The 17,489-nt window shown below is 57.8% G+C and overlaps 1 protein-coding gene across 8 annotated transcripts in view; it reads left to right on the top strand.

Moving 5' to 3' along the window:
* GSE1 (Gse1 coiled-coil protein) overlaps positions 1 to 17,489 on the top strand; it is a 419,522-nt gene that overhangs the window by 347,316 nt on the left and 54,717 nt on the right. For 2 of the 8 annotated variants that reach the window (XM_070398669.1, XM_070398666.1), the window contains exon 1: positions 16,985 to 17,077. The exons of the other annotated variants lie outside the window; for them this stretch is intronic. In XM_070398669.1, coding sequence (XP_070254770.1) covers positions 17,071 to 17,077 — 7 coding nt within the window. In that variant the 5' untranslated portion in view covers positions 16,985 to 17,070. Of the gene's footprint in view, positions 1 to 16,984; positions 17,078 to 17,489 lie in introns of those variants that run through there. 8 annotated transcript variants of the gene reach the window in all.

The following is a 17,489-nucleotide window of genomic DNA, read 5'->3' as shown; positions in this document are numbered from 1 at the left end:
AAGGTTTCCCGGGCCTCCCAGTGCCGAGGAGCTGGCTGTCGGTGGGAAGGGGCTCCCCGCTGGGCGGGGCAGGAGCTGTGCCCCGGGGGCCTCGGGCATGGAGGTGGGCCCTGGCCTGGCCTTGGCAGGCTGGGTCAGTGAAGCTGGCGGCTGGCAGCCGTGCAGGGAGCACTCAGACTTCGCCAGGACCCGTCTGCTCCTTCGCACAGCACTTGGTTCTCAGAAGAGGCACTTCATCCATCCATTCCTTCCCCGAGTGAACAGCCAGGCGCTGCTCTGGGTGCTCGGTATGCATCCCTGAGGTCCATTGACCATGATAGAATGTTCTAGATCTGTGATGCCCGAATTGGTGATGATTGAGGACTCGAAATGTGACTCGTGTGACTGAGAAAGTGAAGTTTTCCTGGTTTAATTTATTTCCATTTCAATTTGTGGCACCTGTGGCCAGTGGCCACACCCTGGACAGTGCAGCTCCACTGGGAAGAAGAGCGGTGGTAGGAGCAGGTCTTCCACGTGGTTTTCCCTTTCTGACCCCCGTACCGTGTCACAGGGACCTGCCCGTGTGTCTGTGGGAGGGTTTGCTCCGGGCACCTGCAGGGGTGGGATGGGAGGAGCATTTCTGACCTTAGCCCCCTCCTCTGCTTAAACACAGCGGATGCAGAAAGGTCACTCACTGCACCAGGAGGCAGCTCCTGGAGTTGGGACCTTCTCTTAGGTTGGTTTTTATGTTTAACATCCAGGCCAGAGCTTGGCATTTCAGGAGCCGCTCAAATATCTGTTGAATGAATGAATGAATGAATGAATGACAATCCCAGCTTTGCCATTGGCCAGCGGTGTGACCTTGGGCAGGCTACTTAACCTCTTCATGCCTCAGTCAATGAGAACAATAGCAGCGCTTCACAAGGCTGTTGGGAGGCTTAGGGTCGGACACCCAAGCCTTGGGAGCCGGGTCTGGCATGGGCACTCTGTAAGGTTTTGCTTTTATTAGTAAGAGAGGGAGCCCGTTTGAGTGGTGGGTTCAGAGCATCTCCACCGGCCACCTCTCTCTAGGTCCCTCCTCCCCACTCAGCCATCTGGGAAGACCTGGATCGCATGTGGGTATTAATGAGTGTCACCTGCACTTTATAGCTGCAGGGAAATGAGCAATCCTCACCCTTTGTTCGGAAACTGGGCCCAGAGATTCCCAGTGACCTGGCTGGCGTCACTCAGCTTCTTGGTCCATCCCGGAGCTGGGACTGACCCTGGGTGTCTGAGTCCTGATCTAGTGGGTCATTGTTGATGGCTGCCATCTACTTAACCGGACCTGTCCTCACTGGGCAGATCTGCCAACAGCCTCCTGCCCAGCGAGGGCAACCCTCTGGAGGGACAGGCCCAGGGACCGCCAGAAACACCCTGCCCTGCCCGCTCCAGCAAGGCAGCTGCCCTGGCAGCTGGGAGCACAACGCGGCTCTGGAGGTTGGCCTGGCCTAGCCACATCCAGCTCTACCAGCCTCTCGGCAAGAAACATAACCTCACTGAGCCTCGGTTTCCTGATCTGTAACACGTGGCCACTTCTTGCTGTCTTCCCTCCCCTTCCCCTGACTCCCCAGCCGCCACTCACAGACCTGGAGTGGGGCTGCCCATGGCCTTCCAAGTCACCCTAGGGCTGCCTCCCCAAGAGCCTACTGATGCCTGGTTCTCTACAGCCCCTGTCGGGCCACCAGCCTTGACTTCCCCTCTCCCCGGGGCCTGATGTCTTCACATAGGAGCAGCCTGGCAGCCTGAGGAGGGGCGGTACATTCCCACAGCCAGATCCCCTCCCTCCCTCTCGCCCCCTACCCCTTCCCCTCCATTCTCTCCCTCCTTCCTGCTCCCCATCCTTCCTGTCCCCCTTAGTCTCCCCTCCCTCAGGCCCTTCTGCTCCCCCCAGGGCTGCCCTGTGCCAGCTCCTGCCTGTGTGAATGTCTAATCTCCAATTTTATTCGCTGGGCTCTAGCCCATTTGCATAATCCACATAGTCACCCTGGTTTTAATTGCCCACAACTCTGCAGAAAGATCATGTGGTTAAGTGGTAAATCATAATTAGATAAATAATTGGTTTGGCCACAGCAAGCTGCTTTTGTTACACCTGCCATCTGCTGGACCCGTTTTTTCTTCTGGCCAGAACAATGCGGTTCTGATGACAGGGCATGCTGCTTCTCTCTTCTGGGGGTGGGGAGGGGGGCTGGAGGAGGGGCCGGGCGGAGGGGGGTTGAATGGAGGGGCTCGGAAGCAGAGCCTGGAAAATTGCCCGGTTGCTGGGGTCCCGCCTGGCCTGCGTGTATCTCTCTCCCTCTGCCTGAGCTGGTGCACCACACACTCGCCATTCATTACCCGGCTTGGTTAATGCATCAGAGTGGCAAATTTGACTTCTTCGCAGAAAAGGAAGGGAGGGAGGAGAGGGGCGTAGGGGAGGAAGGGAGCAGCAGGGGCTGCCCTAGACCTGGCCTGCCCGAGGCTTGTCCAGTGGCCCTGACAGCCAGGGCAGGAGGCCGGCTGTGGAGGGCCTGGGCCCAGTCCCAGGGGGCTGGCGGGGCAGGTGGGCAGAGGTTAGAACCCTCAGATCTCCCTGCCCACCACCGTCAGCTTCTCCATCTGCTCTTCGCTGGAGGGGTCTTCATTATCCGAGTTCCAGGCCCCATCTGTGAACCCAGGAGGCTCCAGGGGACCTGGGCTCCTCGGCTGGCCAGGTTGCCTGGCTGGGGCCTTCTGCGGGGGCTCACTCACTGCCTTTCTCCTTTCTCTTCCACTGAGCCCCGGCCCCTGGACCACCGGGGCTGCTGCAGATTGTCCTTTGTTCACTCGTTCCTGCGTGCATTCATTCAGTCATTCAGCAAACGAGCGTGTAAAGACTAGAATTCACCCCTGTGAGTCGAGTCAGACCTTGCTGTGTGACAGGTTTCGTGACCGCTTTCAGGAATTGCCGGTGTAATTTACAACATGCTGAAGAAAGGGCCAGCACTCCAGCGGCTGAGTGGGACACCAGACCCCCTCACATGGCCCCTGGCCCCCTCAGCCATCTCAGAGGATGACTGCAAAGGCTAGGGGAGCGTGTGTCCCGGCTAACAGCAGGGAAGGGGCTCCTGGGCAACCCCCCCTAGAGGGATGCTCTGGGGCTGGGGCAGCTCCCCATGCAGAGGAGGGGTGGCTTGGCTGGTTCCACTTTGGAGATCTGTTCTTCCAAAAGTTCCCCCCAAGTGGGCCCACTCATATGTGCCGTGCCCACGTGAGATGTGGAGTGAGACGTGCCAGCCCAGCCACCTGCCCCAAGATCAGTGACAAAGCCCCGATGCTGATTGGGGTAACCTGGCAGTAGGTGGTGCCCCCAAGCCCCTCCCCACCCCTCCATCCTCCTACTCCCCTAATTATTTTTCTTGGATGTTGTGAATTAAATCTTCCAGGAACCACAGGGGACGTCTCTGGGTGAGGCCCGCTCACATCTCGTGTGCCGATAGAAGTTGTTAAATGAATAATGTTGACTTACGCTGGGGACCCAATTCTCTCTGAATATAATTCCCCTTCCAGTTACCCGGAGCTTCCTGAAGAAACTGTAAAATAATAAACACACCTCCATCAGAGGTTGGTAATGTTGCCACGAATTCTTTGGGGGAGAGAGGCAGGGAAGAAATAAATTAAAGTTAATTTTCAAAAGAGGATCATGCCACAAGTCAGATGACAAAGCCAGCTGGTATAATGGGGAAAGGGTGAGCCCCAGGGGCCCCCTCAGTGGGGCTGTGGCCACCTGTTGTCCATGTCGATTCCTGGGCTCCACCCCAACCTCCCCCAAGTTAGAATGTGGGTGATGGACATGGGGGCGGGGGGTGGCCCCTGACACTGTTTTAATCAGGCGCTTCTTCTGGAGGCGAAGTTGGGGTTAATAGGAAGAGCAGTGGATGAGTCTTGAGAACTGGCCTCCTGTCCTCCTGTCCGAGATCTGTCCTGGCCAACTGACAGCAGGCGCTCGCATTTCACTTCTCTGGCCAGCTCTCCATCTGAGAAACTGCCAGAAATGGGCGGAGGCGGCGGAGGAGTTGGAGAAACACTTAGAGCGCAGGCCCCTCCCTCCCTCTTCCTCCTTCTCTTCCTTCCTCTAAGAGCCCAGCCAGCCCTGACCAGCTGTGATGCTTACAGGCTTGTCACCTGTAAGACAGGTGAGCTTGTCACCCCAGCCTGCGGGCAGGGCTCTGAGACTATCACCTCTATAAAATAGTTTCGGGGGGCTGTCCTCCCTCCTGTGACCGTGGTCTGGCTGGTGCTGGACAAGGTCCCCTCAGGAGCATCTGGAGCTGGGACCACGCCCGAGCTCCCTGTGCCTGGGAGGGAGGGGCTCCGGGTGTGTTGTAAGCATGTCCTCCCCCAGCTCTGTGCTGCGGCCAGAGAAACACGGGTCGCCTCCAAACAACAACAACGCGGCCTCCAGCAGGCCCTGCTGTCCCTGCCACCTCCACCTCGGATTAACAACAGGTGGGGTCAGGCAGCGTGGGGACATTCCCAAGGTCACGAAGCAATTAGCCCGCCGAGCCAGGAATAGAACTCCTGAGCTGGGCTGTGCTAACCCTGGGCTCAAATTGCTAGCCAGGCAGGTCTGTGCTGGCGGGGAGGGAGCCGGAGTCCTATACTATGTGGGCCAAGGGGAGGGGCAGGGAGCTGTCATCCCGAGTTGTTGGTGAAGGCCAGCCCAGAGCTTTCTTCTGTGTCACTGTCATTCCTGGGAGAGGAGACTGTTTTGAACTCTGGGTGAGAGGTTGGTGTTGAGTGGGGATGGCCGAGTTCTGAGCTGGCAGGGCTCTCGTGGTGTGCCTGTGTGTTTCTCTTAAGATCATCAGGGAGTCGTTAAAACAAAACAAAACAAAACAAAAACCCAGCATTTGTTTTCCGGGTGACTCTTTGCAGAATACTCTAGCTGCTCATTGGGGGAGGGGTTGGCGTGGCATCGCAGATGAAGGTCTCCGTAAGGGCTGATGGGAAAAACCACTCGGCATTCCAAAAGGAGAGGCTCCAGCACACATTCCAGGCGCTTCCTGCATCCTGGTGTTGGCTGGATTTATTTGGGGGTGGGGGGGATGCAGCAGCATTTGTTGCCAATGAAGGTTTGTGTCCTCCCAGGGCAGCGGTTCTCAACCTGTGGGTCGCAACCCCTTTGGGGGTCGAATGACCCTTTCACAGGGGTCGCCTAAGACCATCGGAAAACACATATATAATTACATATTGTTTTTGTGATTAATCACTTTGCTTTAATTATGTTCAATTTGTAACAATGAAATTGAGGGTCACCACAACATGAGGAACTGTATTGAAGGGTCGCGGCATTAGGAAGGTTGAGAACCACTAAAAGGGCTTGTGAAGGTCCAGAAATAAGCAAGGCTTGTTTCCTCTCCACCAGTGGCTGAGCATCTTGAGGGCAGGGCAGAAAGTAAAGAATGTTAAAGTCACCCCCCCCTCCCCCATAGGAGGGGGAAGGCCAGCTTCACCAGCAGGCTTAGTGCCACAGAGCCACATCCAGGAAGGCTACCTGGAGGAGGTGGAATTTAGGCCAGGGCCTGAGTGGAAGAGGTATGCAGCAAACAAAGAGGGTTTGGGAAGTGTTGGGGAGTCTGCACCTGGCATCAGGTGCAGCCTGAGCAGAGATAAGGAAGGAGGCTCTTAATCTAAACCTGTCAAGAGAGGGTGGGAGGACACAGCAGAGCCGGGAAGGGTGGTAGGGGCCCTGTGGGGCTGAGACCAGCAGACACTTCTAGAATGGCCTGTGGTGGGGAGGTTAGAAATGGGGGGGTGGCTGGTGCATGCGTTTGCTAGTCATGACAGGAAAAATGGGAGTGCGCAGACTTGAGGGGCCAAGGGGGAGACTTAAAACAGGAGAGGAGCCTGTCCCCATTGGGAAGGAGGGGCGGAGGGGAGCAGCCCCACAGAAAGGGATGCAGGAGGTGGCGCAGCCATTGGGGCCTGCCAGGTGTTGCAGACTTAAGGAAAGGAGAAGACAAGGTGATGTGGAGGACACTGAGGACCTTTGGGGGCACTGTCACAGTAGGACACAAGAGCCAGGGCATGGCAGCAGAGGCTGGGCCTGCAGAGGGCCCTTTGGTGATAGGTAGGAGGATGGAGCTAGGAGGAGGCTGCCACCCTGGGTAGGAGGTGTCTCAGGATGGGGGCTCAGCAGACTGAGGCCAGAAGAGCCACACAGGAGAGAAAACGAAGGCCCTTTTGGGAGCAAACAGGTAGAAATTGACAGAGGGGATGCACCATACAGCAGCGCCTCCAGGCTGACCTTCAGCTTGGGGCCCTGCAGACACCCAGAGGATCTTAAGGCAGCCAGCCAAAACCTCAGCACAAGAACTTCCAACAGTGAAAATGATGCTTTTAATGTAATCCTTTCTCCTTGATTATTTCCATTTGGGAGACCAAGTTCTAAAGACATAAATACACTAAGAGCCGGAGTGAGTGGCTCCTCGAAGCCTTGTGAGATAGAGGAGACCAGGTCCCCAAACTAACCTCTAGTCCCAGGCCCCTCCTGCTGGCCTTGCAGGGGGGCCAGGCCAGGTGAGGGCCAGTCCTCTGCTCGCATCAGGGCCTGCTGGTCTGTGTGTTGCTTGTCCAGTCAGCGAGCCATAAAGGCAACTGGGATTTGATTGTCCAAGTGGCAGTTTAGGATTTTAATGATACGCAGTAGATACTTAATACAGAAATGTGTCAGGAGCGCAGTAAGGATGGGAGAGGGGCTAGGGACGGAGGGCAGAATTAGGATGCAGTTCTGGGGTGAGGATTCCTAGGTTCAAATGCCTGGCACACAGTAAGCACTCAGCAGACCCCAGCTGCTGCCAGGGCTGGAGATGTGGCACATGGCACCGAGGCGGTGGGTTGAAGGCAGGAGAGGGAGTTGGAGCACCATGCAAATGTGTGCAAATCACAGGCCTGTATGTATGTGCACGCCTCAGGGCTCTTGGATACTTAAAGAACGTTGAAGGCTTTTCATTATGCAAACAATATTGGGGGATGCAACCCCCCAACAAGTTCCTGGGGATCCCTTCAAGTTTGTGTGGGTGTAAATGGAGACCCGCGGGCCCTGGCCAGCCTGAGGTGCTCAAATATCTGGTCCTGTGACTTTGCCCCAGCCTGGTCCCACCCAGATCTGTCCTGGACCTTGGGGTGACTTGCTGCCCCTGGCCTCTCTGGGTACCCTCCTGGGCATGTGGCCCGTCTGTGGTGGCCTGGGTTGGGGTACCCTCTGAGCTGACTGACAGACCAGGAAGAAAGAGGAAAAGCCCTCAGCCAGCATGAGGATGCCTGGTTAATTTTTATAAAGGAGAGCTGTTCCCTGTTGAGGGAGCCCCCAGATTTCTGTGTCCACGAGGCGCCCAGGCTCAGAGGCAGAAGTATGCCCACTGTGGTGGTAGATGCGGCGTAGGGTTGTGGAGGCATTCTTTTTTTTTTTTTAATATATTTTATTGATTTTTTACAGAGAGGAAGGAAGTGGGATAGAGAGTTAGAAACATCGATGAGAGAGAAACATCGACCAGCTGCCTCCTGCACACCCCCCTGCTGGGGATGTGCCACAACCAAGGTACATGCCCTTGACCAGAATCGAACCTGGGACCCTTCAGTTTGCAGGCCGATGCTCTATCCACTGAGCCAAACCAGTTAGGGCTGTGGAGGCACTCTTGCCTTACCCCCCTAAGGGTTCACATTGGCTTTAGGTCAGGGGTCCAGGTTGGGGGTTCCCCTGCCATCCATGACTTCTAAGGGGCCTAGCTTCCCCGTGCCACCCCTGCTCCCTCTCTGCCCCCCCCCCCCCCAGGCCTGCCTAGGTCACAGCTGGCCTCTTTCCAGCTCAGTGGCCAGGTGGCAGGAGCCGGCTGCAGCCCTGCTCAGAGACAGGTGTGTGCCTTTCGGTGTCATGACCTCCAGCCGCTCCATGCTCACAGGGGCAGGGCCTGCCCTCCCGCTGGAGCCAGAGAACTGTTGATGAGAGCAGAAATGGCCTGCAGCTTTGGGGGTGGGGACATTGCGAACCCCCACCTGGAGGGCTCAGCGGTCAGGTCCACAGAGGCAGCAGAGTGCGTCTGTGTGTGTGTGTGTGTGTGTGTGTGTGTGTGTGTGTGTGGGAGTGGGAGGCCGAGCGTGGAAAATGCCCTGGAAGCAAAATTCGCTTGAACATGACTAGTTTCTCTCAAAGTGTTCCCGAGTCCGCAATGCAATGCGGTGTGAAGGGGGGTTTCCAGGGGACGCTGCTCGGGGCTCTCAGGGGAACTTCAGGCCCTGCCCCACCCCTCCCAGAACAAGCAGGGGCCTGCAGATTGGATCTTTTTAAATATATTTTTATTGATTGCAGAGAGGAAAGGAGAGAGAGAGATAGGAACATCAATGATGAGAATCATTGATCGGCTGCCTCCTGCACGCCCATCACTGGGGATCGAGCCCACAACGTAGGCATGTGCCCTTGATCAGAATCAAACCCGGGACCCTTCATTCCGTAGGCTGACGCTCTATCCACTGAGCCAAACCAGCCAGGGCAGACTGGATCTTTTTTAAACATTGAGGTGAAGTTCACATAACATGAAATTAGCCATTTTAAAGCAAATAACTCAGTGGTATTTCATATTCACCACGCTGTACAACCGCCACCTCTATCTTGGTCCCAAACATGTTCTCACCCCAAAAGGAAACCCCATACCCATTAGTAGTCACTCCCCGTTCCTTCCTCCCTGCAGCCCCTGGCAACCACTAATCTACTCTGTCTCTTCGCATTTATCTATTCTGGACTTTTCTGTGGACGGAATGATACAGTATGTGGTCTTTTGTCTGGCCTCTTTCTCTCAGCATATAGTCTCCAAGCTTCATCCATTCTGTAGCGTGATCAGTATTTCATTCCTTTTTATGGCTGAATAATACTCCATTGCATGGACAGACTACGGGCTTTCTTAAATCCATTATCGGTCGATGGATTGTTTCCACTTTGGGCGATTATGACTCATGCTGCCATGAACCTCCATGTACATGGTCTTGTGTAGACCTATGTGTTCAGGTCTCCGTTTGTCCATTTTGGACTATGTAATCAGGACTTGGGTCTTTTTAGTGGCTAATACCCCACCGTATGGATAGACGTACATTTGTGTAGCCATTCACCCGTGGGGGACGTTCAGGGTGCTTGGAAAATTTTTAAGACACATCTCTGAGAGGGAAGTCTGACTGGATGTTGTCAACATTAAACTAAAGACACAAGCAAGAGACTGGTCCCTGCTGGGTCCTTCCCTTTGGCTCTCCTCCCCTCTGTCTGGGCACACGGACCTGCAGGTGTCCAGCCAATAGGACCAGAACGGGGCTCCGGTCAGTGCTGGCATGCTTCTTGAAGTGCGTGGGACTCGTGAAGGGGACAGAAGGACATTCCTCCGAGGACATGTGAGAGAGAGCAAACCAGTCCGACGCCGCCTCGCGCCAGGCCCTGACACCCGGTGCTGACGGTGCCGACTGGCCTCCCTGCCCAGCTGCTGTGGTGCTGATGAGTGCTTCCTCATAAACCTTGTTATTTGCTGCTGCCCTTCCATCCATTTCCTCCTCACACCAAATCGAAGTAATTCTGTTGAGCTCCAACTGTGTTCCAGGCACTGTGCAAGGCTCTTTCTGGTCTACTATCTTGGGTGGTCCTCACTAAAACGGGGGGGGGGGGGGGGGGGGGTGCTTGCAGCTCAACAGCTGGCACAGCCAGGCGGTGGTCAGTGGTCAGGCAGGCTCCGCCCAGGGGCCTGTCCTCAGACCCTCTCCCCTCCACCCTGTCCCTCCCAAATGCAGTGTGGGCTCTCGGAAGCCACGTTTTAAATTTGCTTTCTGGATGGTCATTGGATGAGGTTAAGAGGCAGATGCCCAGGCAGTTTTGTTTAGGAAGAGATAGCGAGAAAGCCTGCTGAGGGTGTGGAAGTGGTTAAGTGGCTGGAGAGGGTGGTGCTGTAGGGGGAAGAGTGAGATGAAACTGGGTTTCACAGCTGATCTTGGCCTTGACCGCCCAGCTATTTCCCTGACGGGGTCAGAAGTCTGGGAAGGAGAGAAGGCCTGCTGTGACACTGGGAGAGAGGGGATGTTTCCGGCATGGTTTCTGCTTAGCTGACATTGCTGAACATTACACGTGTGCCCTCTGATTTTGGCCACTGTTCTCGACCGCCCCCACCCCCACCCCACCCTGGAATTTTCCACTCCTGCCCTGGAAGGCAGAGCCGGGAGTCCACACCGGTTATCCCGCTCCGCTCCGTACATGGGATTCTCGCTGAGGATTGTGAGTCCTCTGCGATTTCATAAAACCCTGCCAAAATAAGACCACTTAGGGACATATTCTCTGCTGACTTTACATCACAAATGTTGACAGTGGGGAAATTTAGCCAGGTTTCTCTCCAATATGAAAAATGGGAACTAGGCATGCGAGGAAATGAAAACCCGGCCCCCTCACCCCAGAGAGCAGCGTGGAGGCGGTGTCCTGGGAGCCCTGGAAAGCCGGTAGACTTCTCCACTTCCTCCTCTGGGCGCTGTGGGGTGGCGCTGACTATGGAAGGGGCTAAGGGAAGGGGTCAAGGGAGCAGGGCCACTAGAGGTCAGCCAGGGGCCCCTTCCCTCCCCAAGCCAGCAGCCAGGGGGAGGGACAGTGTGTGGAGAGGGGCAGCAGGGGGATGGGCACGGGCTCAGCCAGGCCACCCCAGGGTGTGGGGCCCTGATCCTCAAGCTCAGTTTGGAAAGATCTGGTGAACCCTACAGAACACCGGAGATCCCAGGTGGGCGGGGAGCTAGGGAGGGTTTGTGCACCTCCCGTGGCAAGGCCACCAGGCTAGCGTTGGCCGACAGGAATCAGGCATGGGTGGGGCTCACTGGTGGCAGAATGTCCAGAACTACCGTCTCAGGGTCTCTGTGGACCCCCAGCAGCTTGTGCGGCCTCCCCCAGGAGTCCCTGCTGCACCCCTTCCCTCCACACTCTCCCAGCCTTGGCCTGGCCCTGCATTTAAAGTTTAAAGGTTTTAAATGCAAATATTTCTCTTTTATAGATGCCAGCTGTCTCCAGAGAGCACGTTTCCTCGCTGCTCAACTTTATTGTCCAATTAGCTTCCTGTATCAGGGTACTGGAGAGCCTGGGGGGCTCAGAGGGGGGGCCGGAGAGGGGAGTGGCTGACGGGGGAGGGAAGCAAAGGCCCCTGTGGTGGTTCCAGAGCTGGAAGCTGTCCCCCAGGGTACCGTGCTGGGGCAGGTTGGGCGGGTTGGGGAGCGGGGTCAAAAGGGCGTGGGTGACGTCCCCTCCACCCCCCAAGGTTGGGGGTATCTTTCAGATTCCAGGTTCGAACAGGAGAGGCAGGAGCTGGGGCAGGGGCAGTTATTGGCAGGGGAATTCTTTTCTTATTTAAAAAAAAATGAAAGCAGCCGGCCTGGCACACACTGGCTTCCTTTTAGTGCCTCTAAAGTGTCTCCCTCCACCCCTCCCGCCAGCTTTCTAGCCGTGCTGAGGCTTCCCCATTCACCCAGGCTCGGCTCAGCGGTGCTCACAAAGCAAGGCAATTAGAATTGAAAATCTATGCAAAACAGCTGTTAACTGATTGTAAAGGAGTGCAGCTGGGTGCTGGGTGCAGCTTGGGAGCAGTGCTGAAAGGGCAGGAAGTGTTGGGGCCGCCCAGGGTTAAGAGGCAAAGGCCTGTGCCCTCATCCAAGGTATTGGCAGGCCTGAACCTTGCCTGCTCCCCTGGAGGTGACCTTGGCTACTGGAGAGTGGCTGAGACGGCGTGGGTACCCACCCCCCCATCCCTGTGCCAGGCCTGGCTGTGGCCCCCAGCCTGCTGGAGGATCTGGCTCCTCCCCAAGGAGGGCAGCCCTCCATGTAGCCATTCAGCAGTTCTGCCTGGTGGCTGGGGCTGTGTCACAGCTATAAGACTAGAGCACCCACTAACTCACGGGGGTGGGTGGAACCTGGGGCTCCAACAATCACAGCGCAGCCTGGACACTCCCCCGAACAGCTTGTTGAACCCAGACAGTCGCTCAGTAGGGTGGCCTGGGAGTCTATTTCACATGCACGCACACACGCACACCATTATCTAAGACCCGTGGGACCCACAGCACTGTGTGATCACTATCTACGAGTAGGACTCTGCAGCTGGAGAGATGAGTTCCAGAGGCGGGATGGGAAAAACCTTCTTGGAAGAGATAAGATTTAAGCCCAGCTTTGAAGAATGGAGAGGATTTCTGGGCCAATGATAGCTGCTGGAAAGGGAAAGAGGACCCAGGAATGTAAGTGGTGGGGGTTTGGCCGCTGGGCAGGAAGGAGGGCACTGGGCAGACCCCCTGCCACTCAGCTCTTGGGGCCTGGGGAGTGAGGGGGTACCCTCTGGATGTGGCTCCCCTGGGTGGGGCTGGTAGCCTTGGAGTGGGTGGACCACTCACAAAGAGGAGCTGTGCAAATGTGGGGGTGCCAGGCTCTGAGTGATGGATCCCCACAATCCCCCAGAAGGGAGAATGATTTTCGGACACTGGGGAAGCTGCTGGAGATGTTCCCCAAAGAGGGTCTTAGACCTGAAAACGCTTTGAGACCTGTAACACCGTTACCAGGTCTACCTGCAGCAGGTCGTGACAGAGTCGCTGCCCGGTATAGATGGACAGTCAGGGTCTGGGTCGGGCATAGCTCGAATTTGTGTGTCCTGGGCCAGTTAATTACCTTTTCCAGATCTTCTCACTGGGCTTTGTAATGGAGGTCATGCCGGCCACCTTGCAGGGCCTCTGAGGATTGAGTGACATGAGGTGAAGAGCCTGGGCACATGGCAGGTGCCTGGTAAATGGCAGAAGGGATCTTCCCTTCCTACCCACACTGGAGTCCAGGTCCCTGACGCTGATCTGCAGATCCAGGTGCTGAAGGAAGTGGCTGAGGTCATGATGGAAAGGTGACATGCAGTCCTTATGTGCTACGAACAGCTAGTGAGAGCGGAGAACACAGACTGTGAGTCCTGCTAATCCCAAAAGGACGCAGAGGATAAAGTGCAGGACGCAGGATTCCCTTCCCTGGTATCCAGGGCCCATCCCACCTGTACTGGGACTCAGTGGGGGGACAGTCACAGATAGTGTCTACTCTCCTACGAACTTCACCTGGTTAGGTAGGTGCCCAGGTGGTGTTGGTGATGGGTTAAGTTGCCAAATCACCTTTCTGTCTGTCTTGCTGCCTCTAAATGCCTCACCTGTCAGCACCTCCTGCCTGTTGCCCTAGTCTTTTTGGGCAGCTGAGTCCACATTTGTTGAGCAAACTACATGCCTTCCATCTTGGTTACAGGCCTCGCTAATCAGATCCTTTCTGGGCATACGTGTCAGAGGCCCCTTTTTCAGTTCCCAAGGGGGTAGGTGTAAGGGGGCTCCTGGGGCTTATCCTGAGGGCTTTCTCATCATGTAGGACTTGTAGGTTTCACAGGTCCCCAGGGCTCATGGAGGCGGGGCTGGATTTTGCAGGGGTCCACCTGAGTAGGTGCTCAGAGCCAGGTGAGGGCCTTTGGACGACTTCTTCCTGCTCTAGGAGGCACAGCTCAGGTTGGTAGGGGTCTGGGGTGTGGGAAAGCACGTACCAGCATCCTGTTGCCCCTGGCACAGAGGAAGCAGGACCCTGGTAAAGAGGTGTCCCTGCTCCTGGAGATGTACTCACAGCCCCCCGTATGACTGGCCCCCCAGCACCTGCCCTTTCATCCAAAACCTTGTTTCTCTGTCAGGTTTCCAGGCAAATGGAAATGAGGGAGACGGTCCAGGAGAGAGTGCTGTGCCCAGAAAGGACTCAGGGCTAGCTGCAAGGTGGGAGCTGCTGAGGAGAGAGGAGAAGGAACATGCCTGGAGGGAAATGGAGGGCAGCCAGCCTGAGCCCCCAGTAGAGGGAAATTAGGAGTCAAGCTACAAACCTCGTTAGCTAGGAGCGCACGGGCTGCAGGGGAGCAATTCCCACCCTTGAACTCGGAGGCCGTGCTCCCGGATTACTAATTTCCTTGGGCCTGGCGCACAGACAGTGAGTGTCATCCATCTCCCCTGTGCCAGCCAGCCAGTGGCCGCCAGCATTTTCTGGGCAAGGCGCGCACACCGGCTCGCTACTGCCCCCTAGCGGTCGCTGGGGGTTCCTGCAGCATCCCACTGCCTCTGGCGGCTGTGCTGGGTAGGGGAGACTCCCGGTGTGAGCAGCTCCAGGCACAGGCAGCTCCCTGGGTACCCGTGCGCACGTGACCTGGAGCAACTCTCGGCCCCATTTTCCTCATCTGTGAATCGGGATCCGACCACCCGTCCCTCAATCCAGTGGAACCAGATGTCTACAAGGAAGGGAGGGATCTGCCAACTCCAAAAATTAGCTAAATGATAACCCGCAGCGGTCCCCGCCCCATAAACTTGCTTGGCCATTGTGGTCATCCTCAAACAGGTGGAAGAATCGACTCCTCTCCCTACCAAGGCCTCCCCAGGGATGAAAGGAGATAAGTGGGAGCATCGTGTCCAGGTGAGGGAGGTTGGGCCTAGGTGTACTGACCTGGGGACAAGGCAAAGAGGAAACACCGGGCCAGGTGCGAGCTGTTCATTTGCATGTTACTCCCCTCCCCCCGCGGACTGTAGTCCTGGGAGGAGAGGATTGGAAATGACCCATAGGGTTTTAATTTTGTTTTTAAGGAAATAGGCTAGCAGTAGGAATTGCCTCCCAACGTCTTCCTCCCATCCCCCCCCCCCCCCCCCAGCCCCGGCTTGACTCCCCGCGGGGATGGAGGCACCCCTCCCCCTCCACTCTGGCCGCGGTGAATCTGCCGGCCATTGCAGGGTATAAATTCCGGGAGGCCGCGCTGCGGAGACACTGTGTGGTGGGTAAATAAAAGTATCAAGAGAAGGCCAAGACCCAAAAGATCGAGGTGATGAAGGGGAAGCGCTCTTCCCGCGCCCGGCCAGGGCTGGCCGGAGCCCGCAGGTAGGAGCTAGTAACGGCCCCCCAGTCCGGCCTCGCGAGTCCGTTTCCCTTTTCGTTTGTGGTCGGCCAGGAGCCTTGTGCAAGGCGGGAGTCCGACTGTATGCGCCCCCACTCCCAAGTGCCCCAGCATGCACTTGGTCTAAGGTGTGGACCAGGGAAGTGGGCGGCTTGGGGGCGTCCGTCAGGGTCTTGCCCCTCGCCCCGCAACGGGCACGCCGGCGGGTTCTGCACCGCGCTGGCTTGGGCCCCAATGCTCCAGGCCCGCCAGCGTCATCGGGAACAGATGGATGGGGGGTGGCAGGCGCCCAGCGCTCCCTCCCGTCGCAATCCGGGCTGGCGCGGGGAGAGGGAGGGAGGGAGGGAGGAGAGCGGGGGTGGTTGGGCCCGCGGGGACGGCAGCATGAGCTCCTGCCAAGTGCGGCGCGGGCATGTCCCGGGGCAGGTTTGGGGCTGGCAGAAGCGCGGGCTGGCACCGGGCGCGGAAAGTTGAAACCCGCAGCGCGGCGCTTGGGCGGCCGCTTGGGGGGCGGGGGTGTACTTGTTTGTCTCCCAGCTTGAAAGTATGAAAGTTGTAGATTAGAGGGTTTTCAAAGGAGGTTGTATGAGGAGACCCGGGGGCATCGGAGCATCGGAGCATCGCTGAGAGCTTTGGACGCACTCGGGGTCAGAGCCCGGGGCGCTGGAATACGCGGAGGTCGGGATCGCCGCGGGAAGTCTGTGGCATTAACCAGGCGCTTCCTGGAGACGCGGGCGGCGCTAGCCAACGGTGGGGGCGGGGCGGAGCCCAGGGATGGGGAGGCCGAGGCCCGCAGTCAGCCGCTGTGCCGCCTGTGGGTGCCTAGGAATTTCAGGACGCTCCCTGAGTCATTCCAGTCTGTCAAGTGCCTGGGTGAGGTAGGGTGCGGGGGTGCCAGGAATAGGGAGGTGCTGCGCTGGGGCCAGAGGCCCAGTGGGTCGTGCCAGTTTCTGGAGGCGGACGGCCTCGCCTCTGACCGCAACCCCAGCTACTTAATGATCCCTCTGGTTGAGCGGCGCCTCCATGGACTCTTCGGCCGCGAGGACATTGTGGCCTTCCCAAAAGTTACGTAAGACGGGGAGGGGGGTGCCCTGGCCGGTCGCTTAATGGTTAGAGCGCGGACCCCCGCAGACCTAAGAGTCACGGGTTCGATCCCCAGACAAGGGCCCGTACCTCACGGGTTCCCCAGCCCCGGTGGGGCGCCTGCGGGAGACAACCCATTGATGTGTCTGGACTGGATGTTTCTCACTCCCCATCCTCCGTCACTTCCACTTTCTCTAGAAATCAATGGGAAAAATACACTCGGGTGAGGATTTTAAAAATGATTTTAAAAAAACACACAACAGGAGAGGGGGTAGTTCCTAGAATTTTGGGAGTAAGGCGCAGAGGCCAAATTCTTGAACATTCAACCCTTTCATGGTGGGGCAACAAGGTCACGCATTTGGGGGTGGGGGGTGGGGATAAATGTACACAGCCTATCTTGTGCCCCTCCCCCTGCTAACACGCCACCGAAGTTGCACTCCAGAGCATGTGAGTTTATCCGTTTGCCCATTGTACCAGGCACTGTTCTAGGCGCCGGGGACGCAGTCACAAGACGCACAAGGGCTCTGCTCCAGCGGCGGGCTTGTTGGAAGTGACTGCTCCCCACTTCTGGAACCCAGTGGCTGGTCTTGGACACCTCTGAGCAGTCGAGCCAGGGGCTCCCGGGAACCTGAGGGTGGCACTTCCCCTACCTGCTGGTGTCCTCGGCTCACCTGGCCAGCCTGGCTAGGGAGGGGTGTGCGCCCGCGCGAGTGTACCCGGCGCCCGTCGGTGCGCGCGCGCGCGTGTGTTTGCGGCTGAAACCCGACACCTCCCGCTGGCTGAGGTCAGGGAGCCGGGAGCGAGCCTGTGGCCCGGGAGTGGGCGGCGTTGTGCTTGGGTGTGTCCTCGGCAGCCGCGACAGCAGCAGGTGTTTCTTGGCCTGGGCCCCGGAAGCTCCACCTCCCCAGCGGCCCGAGCCGCCGCCGCCGCCGCCGCCGAGCAGCCCGGGGTGAGATAAGCAGTTTAGACAAACACTGGACGACGGTGGCTCCAGCATGTGTCAGCCGAGGCAGAGCTGCGGGGCCCTGGTATGAAAGGTGAGAGCAGCGTGCAGGGCAGGGGGCGGGGGTGGGGGGCTCCCCACGTCCCCCAGCGTCTCCTCTCCAAGTTTGCGGGTTCCGCGGGGGTGGCCGCCAACGGCTCCCGGGCAACTTCCCCTGGAGTGTGAGCCTTGATAAGAGGGAGCGGGCGGGCAGGCGACCAGAGGCCCCCACCCGCCGCGGGTCGTAGCCTGGGCGGCCTGGCTCCAGGCGGGGACACGGGCCACCGCGGGGCGCAAGCTTGGTGGCCGCGTTCGGTGAGGGGCGCCTAAGGGCGAGCGGGTAGCTGCGGGGGGCGGGAGGGCTCTGGGTGAGCTGTCGACACTCGGGAGCCGGAGTGAAAACTTTGCGGCGGCGGCGGGGGAGGGGACAAGGGGGGGGGGCCGCGGCAGGTGCTGACGGCGGCTGC

Source organism: Myotis yumanensis, unplaced genomic scaffold (genome assembly GCF_028538775.1).
Source record: "Myotis yumanensis isolate MYYU_CA2020_CCGP unplaced genomic scaffold, mMyoYum1.0.hap1 SCAF_18, whole genome shotgun sequence".
In the NCBI taxonomy this organism is placed as follows: Eukaryota; Metazoa; Chordata; class Mammalia; order Chiroptera; family Vespertilionidae; genus Myotis; species Myotis yumanensis.
The sequence above is the reverse complement of the archived record's forward strand: the minus strand, read 5'-3'. Positions and strand labels throughout refer to the sequence as shown.